This window comes from Dermochelys coriacea, chromosome 4 (genome assembly GCF_009764565.3).
Source record: "Dermochelys coriacea isolate rDerCor1 chromosome 4, rDerCor1.pri.v4, whole genome shotgun sequence".
Classification (NCBI taxonomy): domain Eukaryota; kingdom Metazoa; phylum Chordata; order Testudines; family Dermochelyidae; genus Dermochelys; species Dermochelys coriacea.
The window spans coordinates 57,691,961-57,713,531 of NC_050071.1; the positions used below are offsets into that span (position 1 = coordinate 57,691,961).

Here is a 21,571-nt window from a genome sequence, read left to right on the forward strand (position 1 = left end):
GAGGAAAATCCCTGGATGGGGTTTTAAGGACTGTCTCTGGGAGTTTGCACACTGTCTTCTAGGAGGATGCAAGTTAGACTTCAGACTTACACCAGGCAAAGATCATCCTCTTGTCTGTTTTCAACATATCCTCAGCACCACAACAGGCAATGTTTTCCAAAGAGGACCTTTGGCCTCCATCCTCACATTCTGCCACCACGTCAAAACGAACCTTTGGACATCTTGGTCAAAACTGATGTACAGAATGCCTTTACCCCTTTTACCACCACTCCCTTTGGGGACCAACCTTATTTTCTGGAGTATGGAACCCCATCATATGGAACTATTGGTGATGATTTCTAGACATCTCAGTGGGATATTCCTGGCAGTTCAATCCCCTCTCTACCCCTAAACCCATTCACTGTGCTTCAAGAGGTGGAATCAATTCTATGTCTTGGAGCAGGGAAGAAGTTCCTCTGCAGTACAGAGGGAAGGGGCTTTATTCCAATTATTTTCTAATTCTGAAGAAATAATGGGTATGGTCTCTGATTATGGACTTGAAGGCGAGTCCGTGCCTTCTGTCATGGTCCTGGGATAGACTACCTTGCTGAGACCCCTTTACCATTCCATCAAGGGGCAAGCTGTTATCTCCACTTCTCTCTGAAATGCAGCCCCACGGTCCAACCACTCCCTGGCTGGCTCCTTGGACTGCATCCCTCTCGTAGCCAGCCACCATATCTAGCAGGCCAAACGGACTTGTCACCTGCAACAGTTCTCCATTGGGAATCTGTGGACAGAGAGAATATGCAGCGACACAGAAGCCAAAATGGGATGGCAGTGACTTGGCCAGACTTTTCTTCCACATACCAAGGAGAGCCTTGAACAGTGTTAAAGCGGCAAAGAGTCCTGTGGCACCTTGGAGACCAACAGACGTATTGGAACATAAGCTTTCGTGGGTGAATACCCACTTTGTTGGATGCATGTAGTGGAAATTTCTAGAGGAAAGTATAAATATGCAAGCAAGCTGACACTATTGGCACAGGTGAAAATCAAACTATAATTGTATCCTTCCCTTGCACAGGAGGAAAGAAGACATCAAGGCAGACTAAGCACTGCAACTTAATCTGTCCATAAAAACTCACTATCAGACTCCTTTGCTTGGTCTGAATAGCCAGGCTTTGGCAGAGAATTCAGATTTACCTTTAATAAAAGCAGTGTTTTATTGTGCATAAGCTGCTATTTGTATGCAATGGCACAGAGCTTGAAGAACTATATCTGGAGCTCTTTCTACTAAATAAAAAATGCACTCTTCCCTTTCTTTAAGGTCCACAGTCTGTTTGGAGTAGGAAACAAAGAAATGGTGACAATAGGTTTAGTTTTAGAATCTTAATGTGGAAAAAAACTGTCTTGGTCTTTGCTTTCTTGCCATCGAATTTGAGGACAGCTTATTTTTCTTTCCTACCCTATTTTTTGCCTTTGTTTTTGAAATTTTCTAATTCCCTTCAATTGTACCTCAACTTCTTAATCTTTGCCATGTAACAAACATTTCTCAAACTGCAGCTAGTGCATGCGCCTCTTACACAGTAGTGAAGCATTTGTCGAGCGGTACATTCCAGTGCAGGACTTAAGAGTTTGTAAAACTCTTTTCTAAGCAGCAAAATAACCTCATACAAATGCACCCACCACAGAATCAGAGTATATCGAACATTTAACAATCTCACAATCTTGATGAACTTGGTAGGTAGGGAACTAGTACCCCCATTTTCCAGATGGGTAAAGTGAGACAGAATAAGTGACTCAAAGTTCACGTAGTACAGTTCCTGGTTCATCTAAACTTCCTGAGTCTTGGTTTCTTAACCACATGACCATCCTTCTACCCTGCACAACAGCTTCATGACTTTGACAAGCGTTTCTTAAGTTCAACTGTGAATAAACTTGTGCTGCTGCAATTGTAGGGGTAGTGCAGACTCAGGAGGACAAAACCTGGGGAGCTTGGAGGCAGTGAGAAATAAATGTGTACATAGTAAGATCTACAACCGGGGCAGGGAGGGAGGGGGAGAGAGTTTAGAGGAGGGAACATAACCATGTAGGGCATTCATGAGTTTATTTTAAAACTGCCTCCTTAATACAGCTTCATGTAATTTAAAATAGTTGCCACAAAGGTGTGGGATTGAGGGAAGAATCTAATTGTGTCACAATATTGCATTCTATGTATGTAGATATTTATACAGTGCTTACTGCTAAGGTATCTGAGCACCTTACACAAAAACAAAAAATTGTGAGCATCTCTGCAACAAAAATTACAGCTTCCTCTGCAGCTTGTACAAAGGAAAATTGGAGAAATAATCAATTCAGTTAACAATGAAGCTTCCTGCTGTTGAGGAAGACATGACTTCACTATAACAGTTCAAAATGCCCTTGCATAATGGCTTGTAGTTAATCAGTAGGGCCTCTTTATATATTAAAAAAAAAAAAAAAAAAAAATCAATTAAAAAAACCCTCTTGGGCCAAAACATAAAACCTAGATTTTATGCTCTTCTATTAAACACCTTAAATGCTGAGCCATTCTGCTAATGTGCATAGATAATTATATTTTAGCCAAGATAATTTTCTTTGATTTGAACATATCAATCAGTTTCCAAGTGACTGCTCTTTACTGTGATGCTGACATTGCTTTTATAGTGCTGAATGTTGAGCACAAGTTCATCTCCAAGCTGAACTTGGATCGGTTTGTCAAGAACAACTGCAGCTTGTTTCCAGTGGGAGGAATCACTTGACGTATCCAAATAAATATCTTCATCTAGATGTATATGATACCAAAATGGAATAGCAGTGACTTGGCCGGACTTACAAACTTGCACCTAAAAATGAAGAGAGGGTCTGTAAGGAAGGAGAACTCTAATTTTTCACTGATTTTATTTGTATTATGGCAGTGGCTAGATCACCAAGAAAATCAAATACAGCGGTTCAAACCTGTTCAAATCTACTTCAAATTGGCTTGCATTGAAATAGCTTTTGTACTGAATTTTTCAACCATGGAAATGAGGAAAAAAATTGTGCCTGTTCAACTTACCTTTACTTCTCTATTGGAGCTGTTCAAATAGGGATTCATGAGATCTAGTCTTAGCAGCTCTGCTGGCTTGCTTAAGGGCACACATGGTAATGTGGCGAGATCCAAAAATACACGAACAGGCACCTAAGGAGGAATATATCAGGCTTTCAGGCTTAACAATTATACAACAGCAACTTTCAATTTGTGAATTATTGCATTGCTTCCTAATGGAACCGAACTTCTAAAATAACTATCGCTTCTAATCCTTTCTAAAATCAAGTTGCATAAGAAAACAGTCTCCTACCAAAGCTGTTTTTTTGAACACTGAAGTGTTGGAAGTCATAAATTTACTGGTTTCAGAGTAGCAGCTACTTTTACTGCTCTCCATATCAGACCACAAATCACTTTTGTCCTACCTGAAGCATGTGTCTTGACTTCTATTATAGTACATTTACATCAGTATCTATGCACAGAACTTAAGTTATAAAACATATTGAAGAAATTAATCCAACATCATTAATACTTCCAGCACTGCTTTTTCTTAAATTTCTTATATTGAAGTTGTGGCCCCCAGTTGGGCATTTATGGGTTTTGAGAGCTATGCTTGATAATGAAGCATGTCGCTAACTTCCTACCTTGAACTGGTTGATAAAAGGTGCTATATTAAACCCAAGTGTGGGTTCAGTCCCTTGAACTGCACTTTCAAGTACTAAAGATTGCGATTCTACGAGCATCCCATACATCACCACATATTGTGGGAATATCTTTCCTCCAGAGTGAAGCAAACACCTATAAAGAGAGATAGAGATGTTTATTGCCAAAATGTGTTCTCCTGCTAGTAAGAAACTAAATCAGGGGTGGGCAAACTTTTTGGCCTGAGGGCCACATCAAGGAATAGAAATTGTATGGTGGGGCCATGAATGCTCACAAAATTGGGCTTGGGGTGCAGGAAGAGCTCTGGGTGGGAGTGTGGGCTGTGGATGAGGCGTTTAGGGTGTAGGAGGGTCTCTGGGCTGGGACCGAGGGTTCGGAGGGGGATCAGGGCTGGGGGTGTGGGCGCTGGGGTGGGGCTGTGGATGAGAGGTTTTGGGTGCAGGAGGGTGCTCCATGCTGGGATCAAGGGGTTTGCAGAGCAGGAGGGGTATCAGGGTTGGTGTGTGGGGAAAGGAGTACAGCCTCCACATAGCACTTACCTCAAGCAACTCCCGGAAGCAGTGGCTTGTCCCTTCTCCGGCTCCTAGGCGCGGAGTAGCCCATGACCTTCAGAGCGGGGCCATGCCACGGCTTCGAGGAGCCAAGTGGCGTGGCCCCTGACCCAGCATCCTGGCTGCACAGCTAGAGCGGGGCCGAGACGCATGGTGCGGCCCCCGACCCAACACCTTGGATGCAGAGCCAGAGTGGGGCTGAGACGCATGGTGCAGCCCCTGACCTGGTGCCCCAGCGAGAGCTCTCAGGCCAGCTTAAAACAGCCCGCGGGCCATAGTTTGCCCATCCCTGAAATAAACTGACTGCATTAAGGTCTTGATTCAGAATGGGTACTTAAGTTCCAATGAAGTCAGAAGTGTTCAAGTGCTTCCCCAAATTGGGGCCTAACAACTTTTCAGATCACTCCTAATCTAAAATATCTTGTCAAATTCCGCACTGTATTATACCAGGATTCATTTTCTTTGAAGGCTGGTTGACAGTTTGTCTTTGACTCGGGGAACTCAAAATATTAAATACCCAGTGAAGAACAGTGATAGGTCAGGTGGAAGAGCACTGGAGATAGGCCATTCTATGTCAGTGCAAGCCCTACCCTTCCAGGCCAGTACGCTGCCAGAAGCTAAGATTGGATGACCAGATCACATGATAACTGCTCTGTTCTATTCATTCTCTCTGAAGCATTTGGCACCAGCCACTGTCAAAGTCAGGATACTAGATTAAATGGATCACTGTTCTTATGTGGCATGGCCATTCTTATGTAGATTCAGTAAGATGGTGTTATAGGCTATTCAGGCTTCAGGTTTATTTACAAAACTGTGACTCCAAGACAATACTGAAGCATTGTGAAAAAATGGCAATGGAAGCTTTTAATAAAACTGGAAGCCAGAGGGTGCTGGGAAAGAGATCACTAGGGCACTGTTCAGGAAAGTAGGATCCTGCTTGAGAGTCAAACCCTTGTGCAGAATGAAAATGGCAGGAATTCAGTTAATTCATGATGTGCCCAAGATAGTGCTAATTAGATTAATCACCCAGATGTGGGATGCCAGCAGTGTTTTAAAAATTTAACAAAATCATTCTCAAGACACACAAGAAACAAAGTTAACAGTATTCTTGTGCTAGACTCAGAGGCTTCTTCAGTTCCCTGACACAGAATTCTGCATTGACTTTGTGTTCTCCTTGTTTTCTAGCAGAGGTCTCTTTACAAAGGCACTAGCAGGGACAACAAATGGCAAAAAGAGAGAGACTTCCTTCTTAGCCACATCTTCACATTAACTGACAACTGATGTGAATGTACATATGACACAATCAGAACCAACTTCCCCAAAAGGGCTGACACAGCAAAATCATGCTCCCTTGGATATTATTATCCTGACCTCACTAAAAATCTGGATGAATAGATGAAAATATTACAAATGCACACACACTCCGCACTACCCCAATAAAAGCCCTCTAAAACTGAAGATTCATCCTTTCTTTCTCTAATATTCCTCCCACTGTTTGTTTCTGCTCTTCTTGCTATTTTCTATTATTTTGTCTTGTATTTTCTTCATTTCTCTCTTGCTTGGTGTTACCTGTTTGTCTGTTCACTATCCCTTTTTCTCTTTGTCTCTGTTCTAGCTCACATGTATCTGTCTCTTAAGAATTTCAGTCTGTTCCACAATAGTTTGAAATGTACAAGATTCTGACCTTGTTCTATCACTCAGATCTCTTAAAATTTCATGCTGCTGATAACAGCATCAGGACAATGGTTGTTTAGATTTCTGGTATGCTAAGCATAAGATTTTCCCTATTTTTTTTTAATCACAGTAATAAATTTCTATAAAAATGAAATAATTTAACCGATTGTCTTTGACCAAAATAATTCCAAGCTTCAGTCAGACTGGCTGAAGCTTGGAATTACTAAGGAGGTTCTCTCTCACCTTCAGAAGATTTATAAATGTCATACAGTACCTGGATATTGCTGCCTTTTCCATCACGTCCTGCTGGATTAAACCTGAAGTCTCTATGACATCCAGAATTATAATACTCCACAGTTTGTCTGATTTGGGTCTCTGTAACATCACACTCTCATCCTCTAAGTGGCTGAGCCAAAACTCTAATGTTTCTTTAGGGAAATGGTTGGCTTCTGAAATTATGTTAAGGGCTATTTGATGCTGCTCTTTTTCAACAGAACTGTAAGCTTTAACTGGCCCAAGTTTGCCAGCAATTATTGGCAGAATTGAAAAGCCCTCGGACACATCTAATACATACAAAGGGTCATGAGTTGTATATGAGGAGTTCTTGTTTTGACTCTTTTCAAAGTTCATCTCTCTATCATGACCATCAACATCCATTGACAGAGATTCTCTTGTTGGGATCAAGGATGACAACACTTTGCCAATGGCAGCATTAAAGCATTCATGGTATGGCACATTGTTCAGAAGTGCAATTTCAGTGGATTCCAGCATGCACTCCTGCCCAATGCCATCCAATGTGCTAGTAGTTTGAAGACTAGCCAGAGCACTACATAGTTCAGCCTCATTGCCCGAAGCCAGTGTGTTCTCCCTTTCAACGTCCATCCCATACTCTGAAGTCAAAACAGAAATCTTCTGGATCCTCAAGTAGCAATCTTGGCAGCATATTTCCATCATCACAGTGTCTCCAGGTTTCACAGAATAATCTTATCAAAAAAGTACAAAAAGGTACATTAGTAACTTTCAGAAATTATAAGGGAGTGTCCACACAAATGCCTAATCTGTGGTTTTAGGAAGCAAAACCAACACTAGAGCCATTTTCCAACTACTACGAGGAAACTACTGATATAGCATAAGAGGGAGAGAAGAGGGACAATGATGGCTGGGGAAAGGCTAACTAAGTTAATAATGAAGTAAGGATTCCGAGGAACGCTCAGAGAGACTGAGGAAGAGAAATATGCTGCTATGGTTAGTGATGCAATGTCCTCTTTCCCTAATATGTTCCCTTATCTCTGAGGCAAACTGATAGCATCCTTTTAAGACTTTTAAGTTACTATCAAATAAACAAAATATAAAAAAGTTAATAGTATTGCCATGGAAAATCCACATACCAGGAAGGCCCTGCACAGGGTAGACTGCTTGTTCCCAGCAAGTTTCCTCACTGGGACTTGTAGATAGACTGTGCTCATCATCAAGTTGTAGTACAAACCAGACCACAATAGCATCCAGTATACCTCCTTGAGTGACAGGTACGCTGATCTTGCAAGGCTTCCTGGTTGCCAGGCTTTTCAATTCCTGACCATGATAGTAAAAAGAAAAATAAAACTTGAGTACCTCTTCCCCAAGAGTGATAGCTAACTAATGTTGAGAATGGAAGGTATGTCAGACTCCTTTTTACTGATGGGAACATAAATTTAGAGTTTGTTTTTAGAATTAACCCCAGAAGCAGTTAATTTAATTTCTGAATTTCGTACTTTGATGTGTAACCCTGCTCCCAACTGCCAGTGTGTCAATAGTTTTATGTGTTGTTTTTTTTTTAAAAGGGAATATGTTTGAATGACACTATTTGAGAACCAACAGTGGGCATGAGAGGAAAAAAAAATGAGTGACTTGCCAGTGTATGGAGAGGTAACTCCATTGCCAACAGATTGCTGGTGGCAAAAAGCTGCACAGTCATGAGTATTCACTTGTTCCAAACAAATAAAAATGAATACATTTGTTTTCACCTACTGTGTATTGTATTTATACCTCTTCACACAGTAAGGCTGGAATCTGCTTTATTTGAAGCAGAAGAAGTTTCCCAAACTTGTTCCGCCCCTTGTTCAAGGAAAGCCCTGGCGGGCCCAGCTGGTTTGTTTACCTGCCGCGTCCGCAGGTTCGGCCAATTGCAGCTCCCACTGGCCTCTCTAGGCCAATGGGGGCTGTGGGAAGCAGCGGACAGTACGTCCCTCAACCTGCGCCACTTCCCGCAGCCCCCATTGGCCGGGCATAGCGAACTGCGGCCAGTGGGAGCCACGATTGGCTGAACCTGCGGACGTGGTAGGTAAACAAACCGGCCGGGCCCACCAGGGGCTTTCCCTGCATAAGCAGCATCCCAAGTTTGGGAAACACTGATCTAGGTAATAAAATGTTTAGAGAGTTTCACATTACTTCTAGGATCTTATCAAATGTATTCCATAAGATTAAACACATATATATTGGCACAAGTTGAGGATAACATGTACAAGATTAAGCATTTGACAAGACACTAATCGTTTATCAGAGAAGCCAGAGCTGGAAAAGACATTAGAGATTATTGCAGCATAGTTCCCTGTAATATATTCAAATGCTTTGCTTTACTTCATTCGTTGACCTTAGATGTCAGATAAGGTGAACAGGGAAAGTTACCGATACAGAACATAGCAATTCCCAACCAATCAGTAGCCAAGAATGATTTTATCTATATAAACAATTTATTCAGCTTTGGCTCACCACTTTGGTGCAAACTCCTCTCCATGGGTCAACAAGCCAGAAACACACATGCACCAGCATCAAAATGTATCGCCCTTTCAGTCTGCATGGCCATCACTGGCACCGAGACTTACTCAGCTCTATTTGGTGCATATGTAACTCACACACCTTCTGGGTGTGGTGTTCTGCCCCCACTAGTGGCACTGAGACCATTTAGAGAGAGAGAGAAAAAAAATGAGTCTGCTCTACTGCCTTAGCTAAGAGCCAGTTGGCGTTTAGCTCATGCGGTAGAGGCTCATGCACTAAACTCCAGAGATCCCCGATTCGATCCTACCCACTGACGACCGGGGTCTGTGGGCGTTACACATACACAAAAATAAACCTATTTACATTGACAAAATATAGATGTACAAGATGGTTTCCATAGGGGAAATAAATCATGAGTTGTTTGAATGGTGACTTATCCCACTCTCCACTGCAAGCATCTATTAGCAGCTCATTGTTAAGTGGTAATATTTTGACTTTAAATATAAAATACTCTTTCCTGCGTCATCCTCAACAATTCAAATGCACTCCTATAATTTTACTTGAAATCTGGTCATTTATATATTGCAATTCTAGTGGTAAAAATGAACCAATAGGTCAAGGACATATGGACAAACATGTAACACCACATTTAATAAATTTAGTTAGGGTGTCTTTACTCCAGAGTTACCTCAGGATATTTCTTGGATATTATCCCTGTCTCTACTTCTGTTCACATACAAAACCACCTCACCCAAGTTTACTGGTGCTTTCAACCCAGACTAGCTGGCCTAACTGGGGCTACAGCCAAGAGCTCAGGTGCCACTTTCACTCAGACTGGTAACCTGTTCACTTTGCAGTGAGAATGCAGCTAAATCACTTGAGTGCGGACAATCCTCCAACACATTTCCTACAATTCCCTCCCAGAAGGACAGACAAGTTCTTCTATAATTCACTGGGAAAGAAGCCTGCAGCACAAGGAACCATGAGATATACCCCCAGAAGTCCTAATGATGCATGCGGGTGAGTGCACTAACTCAGGTATGGCTTTGCAGAGTGGCTATTCACACCCAGCACAGGCTAACTTGGGTGCTCAAACTCAAATAACTATCACCCAACCTAACGGCAATGAATAAATACCCTTAGAGACAAGGCAGATTTTTGGCTCTGCATCAGCTGCTCTACAGGTTTTCTGTATGTTTTTAGGATGCAAGAAAGTGAAGAAATCATTACCTCCGGATTGTTGAAATCCACTGTCATGGCTTGAAAGGGTTCTGTCAGTGGCATATAACCCCCAGGAACTCTACTGAGTTTTTCTGTTGTGTAAGGTTCAATAGTTTCCTCTGAGTTCACAGAAGCACGTGTTGGACTACAAAACTCCACTGTTTCTGCCAAATGCACACAGGCAACTTCTTGTATTCCCACCCTAGGTGGGGAGCAGGGAGGAAGAAAACCAAAAACAAGCCAAACTTAGACAAATCAAAGCTTATACACAGTCCTTCCCCTTGAACACTGAACATATTGAGCGCACAGTGTGATAACAGACATTGTTGGTAGCCATTCCTGGAATATTAAACATACATCTCTTTCAGGAGTTAAATACAGACCTAAAAGTTAATCAGTACCAGCTCAGTCACTCAACCATACAGAAATTCTGTTCATACTTTGCACAGCTGCTTAAGTTGGTGGTCTCATTTAACTACACACACAATAATACATACAAATATTTGTGTTAAGTGAATAGAAAATAAAAAATATTTCCCTTTTGTATAAATTGATCACATTTCTTTTCCTAAATCGGTCAAATGTGAGCTCCAAGTCCTGTCAAAGTATAAACACACCTGTGATGTCTGCGTATCTCTTTGCATTCCACTGCCATCCCAAATACAATAGCACCTGCAGGAATAACTTGACCATAGTCTTCTGTGCCCATGTCTTGATTTTTAGGCTGTGAAAATGTAAATAAATAAGATGGCACAATGAGATGAAGACCTATTTCTACTGCTGAGTTTAAGTTTGTTATTTCTCTGTCATTCATTATTATCTCAAAAACGTCAATAAATATTCTCAAGACTAATGATGTTTTTAATTTTTTTTTGTAATTGCAGTCAATTCAATGTTTTGTGCAAATGTGGTGAATTAAATTATCCCTCTTTTCCTGAAAAAACAGCCAATTGTATACTATATATACACTGAAGGATGAAAAGTCTAGAAGCTGTAGTTATTTTCCCAATTTTTTCATTTCCCAAAGTATTTCAAATGCTCCTTTGATATTGTTGCATCCACAGCTACCTTTTCTTTGCATACACATTGATCACAACAAATTGATGGCATATTAAAGGGTCACTCACTAGGAGGTAGTATTTTTGTTTTTTCCTAATGTATCTGCCTGAAGAATATCCCATTTTCAGTTCCAGGCTTAACTGTAAAGTAATATTTTTCCATAACTTCTTATTTCTCAATAATGCCAATCTGCATTATATATGAATTCTCAACTGATAGTTTCTAATAAGTCATGCTCTCCAATGTGATTTTATCAGTCTATCCCCTGTTTATCTTGCTTACTTCCCAGTAATTAATTTGATAGCTTCAATATATATTTTAAAAATACTTTACTTTTACCACCTATCTTTCAGCATTGGACTTTTACCACCTATCTTTCAGCATTGGTTGTTTCTCTTGTATCAACGGCATACTTTTTCTCAAATATTTCTTTTCCATACTTATCTTGTTCTAATAAAGTCTTTGTATTTTAGATATAGGTTGGTTCTCTCTTTATTGTCTTTTCTCTCTCTTCACTGTCTCAACATAAACAAGCTGCTGATCAATACATATAAACTCACCAAATGACAACATAGACATGGCAGAAAGAGGATGAATCGAAAGTAAGAACCTCATAAATAGTTCTTATGTTTTAATACATCTAAAACTACCCTCTCATGGAGCTACACATAAGCTTTCAATTATTTACATACCAGTTGTGTGTGACAGTTCATTGTATTTTCTTGTGTAATTTTAAACCCTGTATTTGATCCTAACTTGAAGGAATACAAGTTAACTAAAAACATGCATAATGAATAGATCAAACTATTCCTGTTTTATAATACTAGAGGTCATCAATCTCAGTCTAATACAGCAAATAAAAAACCCTTCACCTAGATGGTGATTTTAAGGTAATCTTTTTCTTTTTGTTTAGGAGGAAAACGTGAAAGAAGGAACTAGATCCTGTAACTTTTCATTTATTTCATGAGACCTAAACAGAAGTTTGTCAGACACAGATAATAAAAAGTAGAGGTGTTTTTGTTTTTTTTGTTTTTGTTTTTTTGGGGGGGAGGGAGGAGTTACATTTACATAGTCTTAAAGGCAAGATGCATGTAGCAACTCCCCCCCTCCTGCACCCCCACCCCCACAAAAAGATGCAGTGGCATTTTCTAGCTTTTCAAATTAATCACCAAGGAATTATTAAATATAAAATAAGGGTGAAATGGAAGATTTAACAGATTGGTAACAGAATGCCCTCTAGTGTTAGAAGCAGATGCATATTAGTTTCTATTAATTGCATAGAGGTGATTTTGGTTTCAGTTACAGTGAAGCCTTTTCTTTCTAGGCTGCTGTTTCAAATCCAGCCTAGATCTCTACTGACTGCATGGCCTTCTGACAGCCATTTTGTGTCTTAATATTAAATTAATAGATTTCAGTCTGGTTTGCAGTAGACAAGTGTCCACAACACAAAAGTCATCAAAATCGGCATCACTGATAGACACAGAGGTCAAGGAATGAAGAGCCATAAAGACTGAACTACCCTCCCTACACTGCTCCTGCCAGGTTAGTGTTGAAAAACATTGATAAGGCAGTGTCATTCACAAGGTGCATTGTCACTGCTTGTCTACTCACATATAACAGGCACGATATGGTACTTCTGCCAATAAGGCTGTCAAATCTCACTTTCACAACACTAATGTAACTCAAATTTAAAAATAAAGTATCAATTGTTTAAGCATTACAAAGAGTGAAACATTCATAATAAGGATGTGTTATGTATGTATGTATGTATGTATGTATGTCTCAGTGTGGTTCTGATTTATAAGTATCTGAATACATGACCTACCTTTGGTCGTAAAAGCAAATGCTCCCAAGCATGTATCAAACTCTCCACAATCCCTTCTCCAAACAAACCTGCATCTACCGTTTCTGTGACAACCAGGGAAACCCTATGAAAAATTGTTTTTAAGAAAAGGTAGTTACAGTTATGAGATGGTAATGGGCATTACAAATTTCTGCTAGAAGTCACACATTTTAAAATAAAATACAAATGTAAACTGAATCTAGAGGCAGCAAATGTTGATAAAAAGCTGTGCTACTAAAGTATTCATGTAAGTGAAAATCAAAACACATCCAGCAGAGGGACATATTTTAAGTCGTTGTTATAACAAGTTATTCAAACTATAGATAAGTTTATAAACAATGAGCAACAATTTTCCATGAAACTTTCCAGACAATGCTTAGGAATCATTAGGTATGGGAAGAACCTAAGACAAACATAAAAATAAATAGGACCTTTCAAACAGACTTGAAATATGGCAGACCATATTCCAGAACACAAGCTTACATGTAAAATAAATTCAACGGTGATTAGCACTTGAAGGAGAGTCCATAACATTTTTGCTCAGTTTGTTATGTATTAAGTTAAAGCATGCAAACAGTGCAATTTTATAGTTATACTTTAAATACAACTTCTAAGCAGGACATGAAAGAGATTAGTGGGCACATATTACCTTTAAATTAGTAATTTAATTTGAGACTAAAAACTAAGGCACCTATATTAATCTTGGATTAATCTTAAATCTCAATATTACCAACAGCAGCAGGGCTGAAATGATGAATAAGCTTCAGTAAAATAGTGCTGTGTCTACACCAGCAACCCTTTAATAGATTTCTGCTATTTAAACTTATAGCTCCCCAGAAGCGTCCCATTTGAAAACAACTCTTAACCAGATGTGCTGAAAACTAAAATGCTAAATCAAACTGTGCTTTGCCAACTGCAACAGCTTTCTGGGATGCTGAGTGGACTCAGTAGCCTAATCAACAAAGCTTTTTAAATACATTATAATTTGGTTGAAGTGACACTATTATTTAACCCATAACCACCATACAAAAGGACGTACTAGCAATAAAGATGAGAGGACAATTGTAGAGAAAATAAATAAATACACCTTTCAAGATAAAAACAGAAAATAAAGCTAAAATCATACTGATGCTACATGAATACATTTAAGTGTGAATAAAAACAAGATGAAATTACCAATATTAGAAATCTTACAAACTGAACAAAAAGATGCTGATGGCCTTTTCTGAAAGCTACCAGAGAACCTGAACTTGCTAAGGATGAAATCATTGTGCCAGCTATCAGCAACCAGCGTGACGTGCTTTGCAGAGGAACGGGGGGTTGGAGAAATGTGTCAGAACTAGAATCCACTTGGAGCAGTTGTAACATGGCTCTGCAGATAATTACTTCAGCCCAGTGTCTAAAGCAGCCCTCTGTGCTGCTTAAACTTCTCCAACCTCGGGGTGGAGGATCTGCACAAGGGCAATTCCCCACCAACCTCCTAGAGGCCACCAAGTAAGAAATGTCCACTTCATGTGCGGATACCCTTACATCTTGTCTCACTTCTGAATACAACAGATTTCCTTTGAGTAGTGAAGTTAAAATCCTTTGTTTATGGCATCTCAGACCTACCACAGAAATCAGCGAGATCTTCCAAACTTGACATTATAATTAATTGCAGAATTAAGTACAAGATGTACTGGAGCAAATTACACATGTAAATTTATTTGGTAATTAGAAAATATGGCTAAAAAGTTATTAAACATGTGAAAAAAACACTTTGTATTTAAGCATGGTAAACTTGAAAGTTTTCTTAAGTATAAAAGTCTCTCAAAAGAAACAAAGATGTTAAACTTCTAGGATGCAAGTCCACCAACGATTTGTGTCCAATGACAATCCAATGGCTAGAATCTAAAGCTAGACAAATTCCAACTGGAAATAAGGCCTAAATTTTTAACAGTGAGGATAATTAACAATTGGAACAGCCTACCAAGAGTTGTGGTGGATGCTCAATCACTTGCTAATTTTAAATCAAGATTGTATGTTGTTTTTTTAAAAGATATTCTCTAGTTCAAAAGGAATTATATTGGAGAAGTTCTATGGGCTAGTGTATACAGGAAGTCAGACTGGATGATCACAGTGGTCCCTTCTGGCTCTGGAATCCATTAATCACATTAAGTCTTTGGTTTAACCTGGTATGGTAATTTATCTTCTCACTGCACCTAAACAAAATATGTGATAGATTTGAAACTTAGTAGACAACTGAACCTTTTGAAATCATAGATATTCATCCCATATTTATACTGGACTTGGTTCCATCTTTTCCTTTTGCTTTAGCCCCCTAAACTTATTTTTAGGATCAAGCCATTAGAAAGTGGTCCAAAGAGGTAAGAGTCAATGGATGTAGCACTTTGCAGGATCTAGAATTAGCTTTTTTTCCCCTTGACTAAGTAGTTAAGCTTTTGTAAAATCTCTAGGACAATAATTTCTTGGAATTGTGGACTTGAAACACCTATTGTATGTAGATGTCTACAGTGGAACTATCTGAAAGACAACCATGTAAAATTATTCTCCTGTAACCTTTAGGATGTAAAGAACCTTACAGTCATTAAATAATGGTCTGACATTGTTGCAAATGAATGGACCTAGAGAGCTAACCAGACTTACTAGTCCTGACAGCAAACACACAAAAGCTACTGCCAAAAAATGTTCAAGAACAGGAGGAGGAAGACCCCTGACTGACAACCAGACACTGACCTAACTGACTGAATTATTGTTCTATTTTTTTCCTCTTTTTGTCTCCTTTCAGGTTTGTCTGTCCCAAATGCTTTACCTGGTAAATAAATGGTTTGAATGAATGAAGTTTACTCTAATGAACAGTGAAACATTACTTGCAATATAGTTAAATACGGCCTTCTGTGACAGAGAAATATTAATCTAACAGACAAATTGTGTGAGAATTTTTAAGTATCATCTCAATAGACAATTAGTTTCTGTTTTCTAGTGAGTATGTTACATTGTGCAGTTTTTCTCCACTTGCATAAACAAAACTGAACTAAAAAGTTATCACAGTAGGCTATTTTAAGCTACCTTTCAGGTATGTGCTTTGGAATTTCTATATCAAGAGACTTCATATGCAGAAGTTTGATTTCTCCTTCCATATTATTTGCTGCTACCACATCACAAGCAAGTTCATACATGGTCTTCGACAACTCACAGGCATAAACACAAGGTGCTCCAGCCTTCTTGGCAAACATACTGCAAAATAACAGAAATCACCATAGGAATTAGTTTATTCTTTCAAAATTTCAATTAGAAATTATTTTAGATAAGAAAAGTCTAAATTTTTTTCTAAGTATATTTACATTTACTGTAGCATTTATTTCATATTCTTAATACAAGTACCTGATATCAGTACTAATGCAAACTATAGCACTTGGGTGGATATCAGATCCATCTTTCTGTTAAGACTCCAGGAGCCCAATCTGTTTAGTTTATCTCTACAAGGTATGTTTTCCAATTCAACATTGTGACAAAATGAACATGTATTAACATGTGGATACCAGACATACCATTAGTGAAGCAGTTCTAGGTACTCACTTCACAATAACAACTCTAGTTATGTCTTTCCTTCCTTAAGCTTTGTTTTAATATATGAAAATTAATTTTCAGGTTTTTTTTTTTTTTTTTTACAGAAGATAATTTAAATGTACATGACAATGACTGCTAAAAAGCAAGTATATTTATATTAATATAGTTTACATTAAACATGCATTTTATGACAAACCTCAGTATTCCTGTTCCTGCTCCAATATCTAGAACAGTTCTGCAACCGGAGCGGACCACCTTCTGAATTGCTTTCTGGTAAATCAGATTCCTGTTGGTGTCATTAAGCATGATAAAGTGCCAACGTTCTACCAGCCAGTTTGCAACACGGTAAAAATTCTCCTTTGCATCAGCAAAGTCAGGGTTTAGCTTCAGTGCTTTGTGGAAATATCCAGCTGCTTCATCTCTAAAGCCCATTCTAATAGTAAAAATGACAAATAAATAACAAGCAGGAAGTATGCAGTTGACTGCCAGATATCTGAAACCTGAAGACTGGGGGGGTGGGGGGGTGGGAGGGTCACATTTTTAGACATTCATTACTGAATTGTTAAGTAGCATTGTTTTTAATAACTGTTATAGTCACAATTTGAAAGCTAGTTTATTTTAAGGGCTATGTCTTCATATATGAGAGAGAGATACACCTTGGACAAACAATAAAAAAAAGTGAGCTCTAAATAATTTAAGTGGGTTGAAAATAATAATTTTTCATTTACAAGACTGTTTCAGAGAAAGATCCCTCTACTCTAAATATGCTCCTTTATAAAATAATGTTTTCACTAGAAAACCAACCAATGTACTTGGCTAAAATTGAGTTATGAAACACTACTGCACAAAGTCCCTACGTTTTTACATTTTAAGGATATAAATTTAAGTTCCTTAACCAGTGATATGGTAGTTCTGTGTCAAAAAGGATGAAGTTATCTTTACAAAGTAAGATTTATGGTACTACCCTCAGTGATTTAAAATGCAAAAATACATAAAATACATCATTTATTGTACTCTGCTTCTACCTCTCTATTTCATCCATGACTTTGCCGCAGTAAAACAATTGGCATCTTATAAGGATTATTTGCATGATAAAAACAGCAACAGTGAATCAGAAATGCAAGCCAGAATGGAGAAATGTCAAAACTCCAAAAATCAAAGCAAAATAAGATTTTACCCAATTTAGGTGTAATGTATGACATCACAGCTCATATCAAATTGTCACAGCTTGAGTTACCAGTGTTTCCATTAGATCACAATTTTAAGAAGATTATAATTACCATAAAATATTGCTCTGGGCTGAAATTCTCAATCCAGGAACATTTAAAAATTGAACATTTTTAAAATTTAAGAAAAACATGCAAAGAAAATATAGTCAGAAGAGGTTTTTTGCTCTTTATTTAAAAAAAAAAGAGAATCAGAGCGGACCACTCTAATAGAAGTGATCTGGATTTCTAGTTAGGAATTAAGGTTTCAAGGCCAAGTCCTATTCTAACATACCACGCTGGCAGGAACTTGAAGCACTGTGGGGGCAGCATGTGCAGCACCTTTTAGGGACTGCACAGCGAAGGGAAATGCCTTATATTGTTAAACGAAAACTAAGGCCCAAACCAATCAAGAAAAGGGAATTTACAGGGTATTCGTATTCTGAACCATCCCTCTTTTATCTGAACTGGTTGTAATGTGGGATCTTTAGGAGGAACAGAACAGAGTAGAGGTAGAGGATCTTCATAACACCTGTAGAAACGTGGAACATAACCCCTTACAAAAATTAAGTTACCCAAAACTATAGCCTTCACAGTGGCTTTCAACCATTCTAGTCTAATTTTTTATTAAATAACTACTGCGTGAGCTGGTAAATGACATTTAAAAGGCAGTATTTTTTTATTATTATTTTTAAGACCAAATGAATTTCTTAGGATTGAACAGTATGTTTAAGCATGTGACTACTGTACATATATTTATATTGATTTAACAGATTTGAAATTCAGTATTACATACTTAACATTGTGCCCATGCTCAAAGATACCCCTATTCAGCAAAGCTGAATCAGATCCTCACACGTTCATTACTAATTAATAATAAATAGTGCATCTAAAAAAAAAAATTGAATATAGATTACTACCAACCTGAAGAGATGTTCCCCCATACTATTACATATTATTTCATCATTAGGAAACAGTTCCAGGGCCTGCTCATAGCAGTTAAATAAATCTTGAATCCGTGCAAGAGAAGCTAGCTCTTCAGCCCATTTGAAGAGGGTAAACTGGAAAGTTTCCTGAAAAGTGACGCAAACATTGCTAAATCAGTAATACGCATATCAAAAGCAGGGAATTGAAGACACTGGAAACTTCAGAGGAGGTAGTATGAAATTAGTCTTGAAATGAACATGAGCACAGTTATTTCCTTAACAGCACATAATGCTGGAAGTGCTAGCTTAGGTTATCCAGTGAGGTAGTCTCTTCCTAGTCATCCAACTACCCTTACCACTAATCAGTGCATAGCGTAACATGTTACAGAGCTGTATGTAGAAAATTTGCGCAGTGCAAGCCAGTTCTAATAGAGCCTCATTTTTACAAAATCCTAAATTCACTCAGCTTTTAAGATTAAATAAATCAAACCCTATCCCTCAAGCACAAACAGCTCTCATTAACCAAATTATGGAGTCATCCATAACACTGCTATGTTTCTCTTTAATTCTCCTGTCCATTCTTCAAAATAAGTTACATACAAAATAAAAGCAACATCTGTTCATTAGAAAGTTCTTAAGAGTGAAAAAAATATAATTGAGTTTGGACTGACTAAAATAATTCAAAAAGCACTCACCCTGACATCATTTTTTAGCTCAGGTGCTAGATTTAGTACCAGGAGATAGTGGGCATATGCAGTTCCAAAATCCCGATTTTCCAGACAATGCTGAGCACTCTGTAAAGATCTGGAAACCAGCTCACGTCTGCCAGCTTCCTGACCACCTGGGTGGCCACGATGAGATTTGGCATTAGAGTTGGACATTTTGAAGAAAATTAACTGTGCATTCCCATAAACAAAAATAAAACAAAAAAAATTCTTATCCTTAGAGTAACTGTAACTTGCAAATAAAAGTAACAGGTCAAAATATCTTAAAATTCTAGCATGCAGTGAAGAAGGCCCTCCCGGGTCCTACAAAGAGTTGCCGATGTGCTTAACTTTACACATTCTGAGTAGTTCCGCTGTTAAACGTGTAAAAATCTTTACAAGGCCTAAAACTGCACAACTTTTTCTGCTAAACTTTTGAAAACCTTTTAGCACGTCTCTGGAGGATCAACTTGTTTTTATAAACTCATATATACACACAGAATTTCATGCTTAACTACCCACAAAACTTACAATTAAACTTTTTCAATAATACAACTGGCATAATATATACTCAGAGAAAATAGTCTCCATAAAGTGATACTAAGGAGGACAATCTGCTTTGTTAACATCTAAGAGCAACAAGTTATGACAACTTTTTCCATAACAATAAAATATGTTAAAATATCATAGGAATTTGTGTATAATCTTATACCACATTTTGTGAAATAGTGTCCCCTGTAATTTTAAACGCTTACTTCCATATATAGATCCTGGTCCTGCCTTCAGGATTTTCAGGCTATATCCCAGGACTGAAAGATAATACAGAAAGCAAGTTCCCAGCAGAGATGTTCTCAAGATGTATTACACCACAAAGAAGTAACAGTAATCCACATGAAAGTTCATCAACTATTCTGCAGTTATGTAATTCCATCTACCTCTGTAAGATGAGTATGACACAGACATGACATGATACAGTTATCTGAAGAGATGGCTTAACTAAGGAGAAAACGGAACTGTAAGAGAAAAGTTCAGATGATGGATATACTTTAAAATACCAATATAAACATCTGTTGATCAGCTCTTTTTTGGGGGATGGAGGAGGATATTGTTCCTATGGGAGGAAATGAGTGCCAGACACAGGAAAAGCTTCAAGAGCAACATGTTGACATCCATGCACTCTGTGCAGAAGCGTTTTCACATGTATCTGGCTGGTGGGATTTCCTTCCTGCCAAACCCTGAGGGAAAACAATTTTCCTTAGTACCTGTTTGTTCTATTTTATGTCTGCTTGGCACCCACGCTACAGGGATCCTCCGACTACTTGTACTGCCTGCATTAAACGGTCACAGTGGCCCCTTCGTTTTATTTTTCTTTGTTGTATTTATTCTTTAAAAATGCTCTGGGTGCCGGGGCATACGAGACAGGGACAAAGACGTACCCTCTCTGTGACAAAACGAGCATCTGAGGGGGGTTAAATGTACCCCCTCTGCAAAGGAATGTGGACATACGGGGGGACAGAAGCACTGTGAGGGAATGAGCGTGTGTGTGTGTGGGGGGGGGGGCGACGCACCCCGATCTGAGGAGCCCGTGCCTGCGAGGGGGGAGACGAGCTCCTGGCCGGGAAAAAGCAGCCTAGGGCGGTGGGGATGGGTGGGGACACGGCTGAGAGCGAGCCAGGAGACGGGGTAAGGTGTAACACATGGCGGCGGTGGGGAGCGGGATACGAGGACTGGTCACCTCAGCGATCCTTCCGGGAGGACCTGGCTGCTTACGGCTCGGCCCACAACACAGCTCCGGAGCCGGCGACGGCCGCGCCGGCCGGGGGCCGCCATTTTGGCGCCGGGCGGAGACCCTGCCTCGCAGCTACAACCACGGGGTTCGACGCCAGGTCCCCCAGGAGGCCGCACGCGTCTCAGCCCCGCGATCGCCCGCGCGCAGGCGCGAAGCCGCTGCGCGCGCCGCCGCTCACCCGGCCGGCGTGACGTCACTTTGCGCCACCGAACGCGATGGGCAGCCTGGAGGTTCCTGAACATGCTCGGGAGAACTGAGCATGCTCAGTAACATCTGGTGACTCCGCTGCCCTGCCTTGGGGCGGGGTGCGCTCTGCTGTTATGGGGGTGAAGCGGGCAGCCTGGGCTGGGGGGAGCAGAGCTGATCACCGCACGGGGTCAGACAGCCGGAGGGAGGGACAGGAGAGGGCTGAAGAGCTAGTGGGGCAGGCGACCGAGGACCTGCTAAGTTCAGGCTACAATTGATTTCAGGCCTGGGGACAATAAATTAACAAATAGCAGGGACCGAGAGAGTGAGGTGACGGGTTGCAAATGAGGGATCCCCATGGGGGACACCAACCAGAGAGTCCCCAATAGTGCCCAGTGCTCCTC

At 39.6% G+C, this 21,571-nt stretch overlaps 1 protein-coding gene across 8 annotated transcripts; it reads right to left on the minus strand.

Moving 5' to 3' along the window:
• Positions 1–2,455: 2,455 nt before the first annotated feature.
• On the minus strand, positions 2,456–21,273 carry PRMT9 (protein arginine methyltransferase 9). Of its 8 annotated transcripts, none has more exons than XM_038399762.2 (14): positions 20,928–21,273; positions 19,948–20,001; positions 19,184–19,384; positions 18,487–18,635; positions 16,554–16,790; positions 15,857–16,024; positions 12,770–12,872; positions 10,503–10,609; positions 9,895–10,087; positions 7,299–7,482; positions 6,185–6,893; positions 3,667–3,820; positions 3,053–3,175; positions 2,456–2,840 (listed from the first exon to the last, which is right to left on the minus strand). In XM_038399762.2, the coding sequence occupies exons 2-14, from the start codon at positions 19,951–19,953 to the stop codon at positions 2,607–2,609; spliced, it is 2,568 nt and encodes an 855-aa protein (XP_038255690.1). In that variant the 5' UTR covers positions 19,954–20,001; positions 20,928–21,273; the 3' UTR covers positions 2,456–2,606. The 8 variants fall into 8 exon arrangements, 7 of the variants coding, with proteins under 7 accessions (XP_038255690.1, XP_038255689.1, XP_038255686.1 ...); XM_038399761.2 differs by having other exon boundaries at positions 19,948–20,129; positions 21,160–21,184; XM_038399758.2 differs by having other exon boundaries at positions 19,948–20,129; positions 20,928–21,148.
• Between the last annotated feature and the right edge of the window lie 298 nt (positions 21,274–21,571).

Excerpts from the sequence above, each read along its gene's own strand:
- PRMT9 (XM_038399762.2), bottom strand. Across the intron at positions 16,791-18,486 it reads ATGGGGGAACATCTCTTCAG|AATGGGCTTTAGAGATGAAG; the intron begins GTTGGTAGTAAT and ends TTTTACTATTAG. Across the intron at positions 16,025-16,553 it reads GCAGGAACAGGAATACTGAG|TATGTTTGCCAAGAAGGCTG; the intron begins GTTTGTCATAAA and ends GTTATTTTGCAG.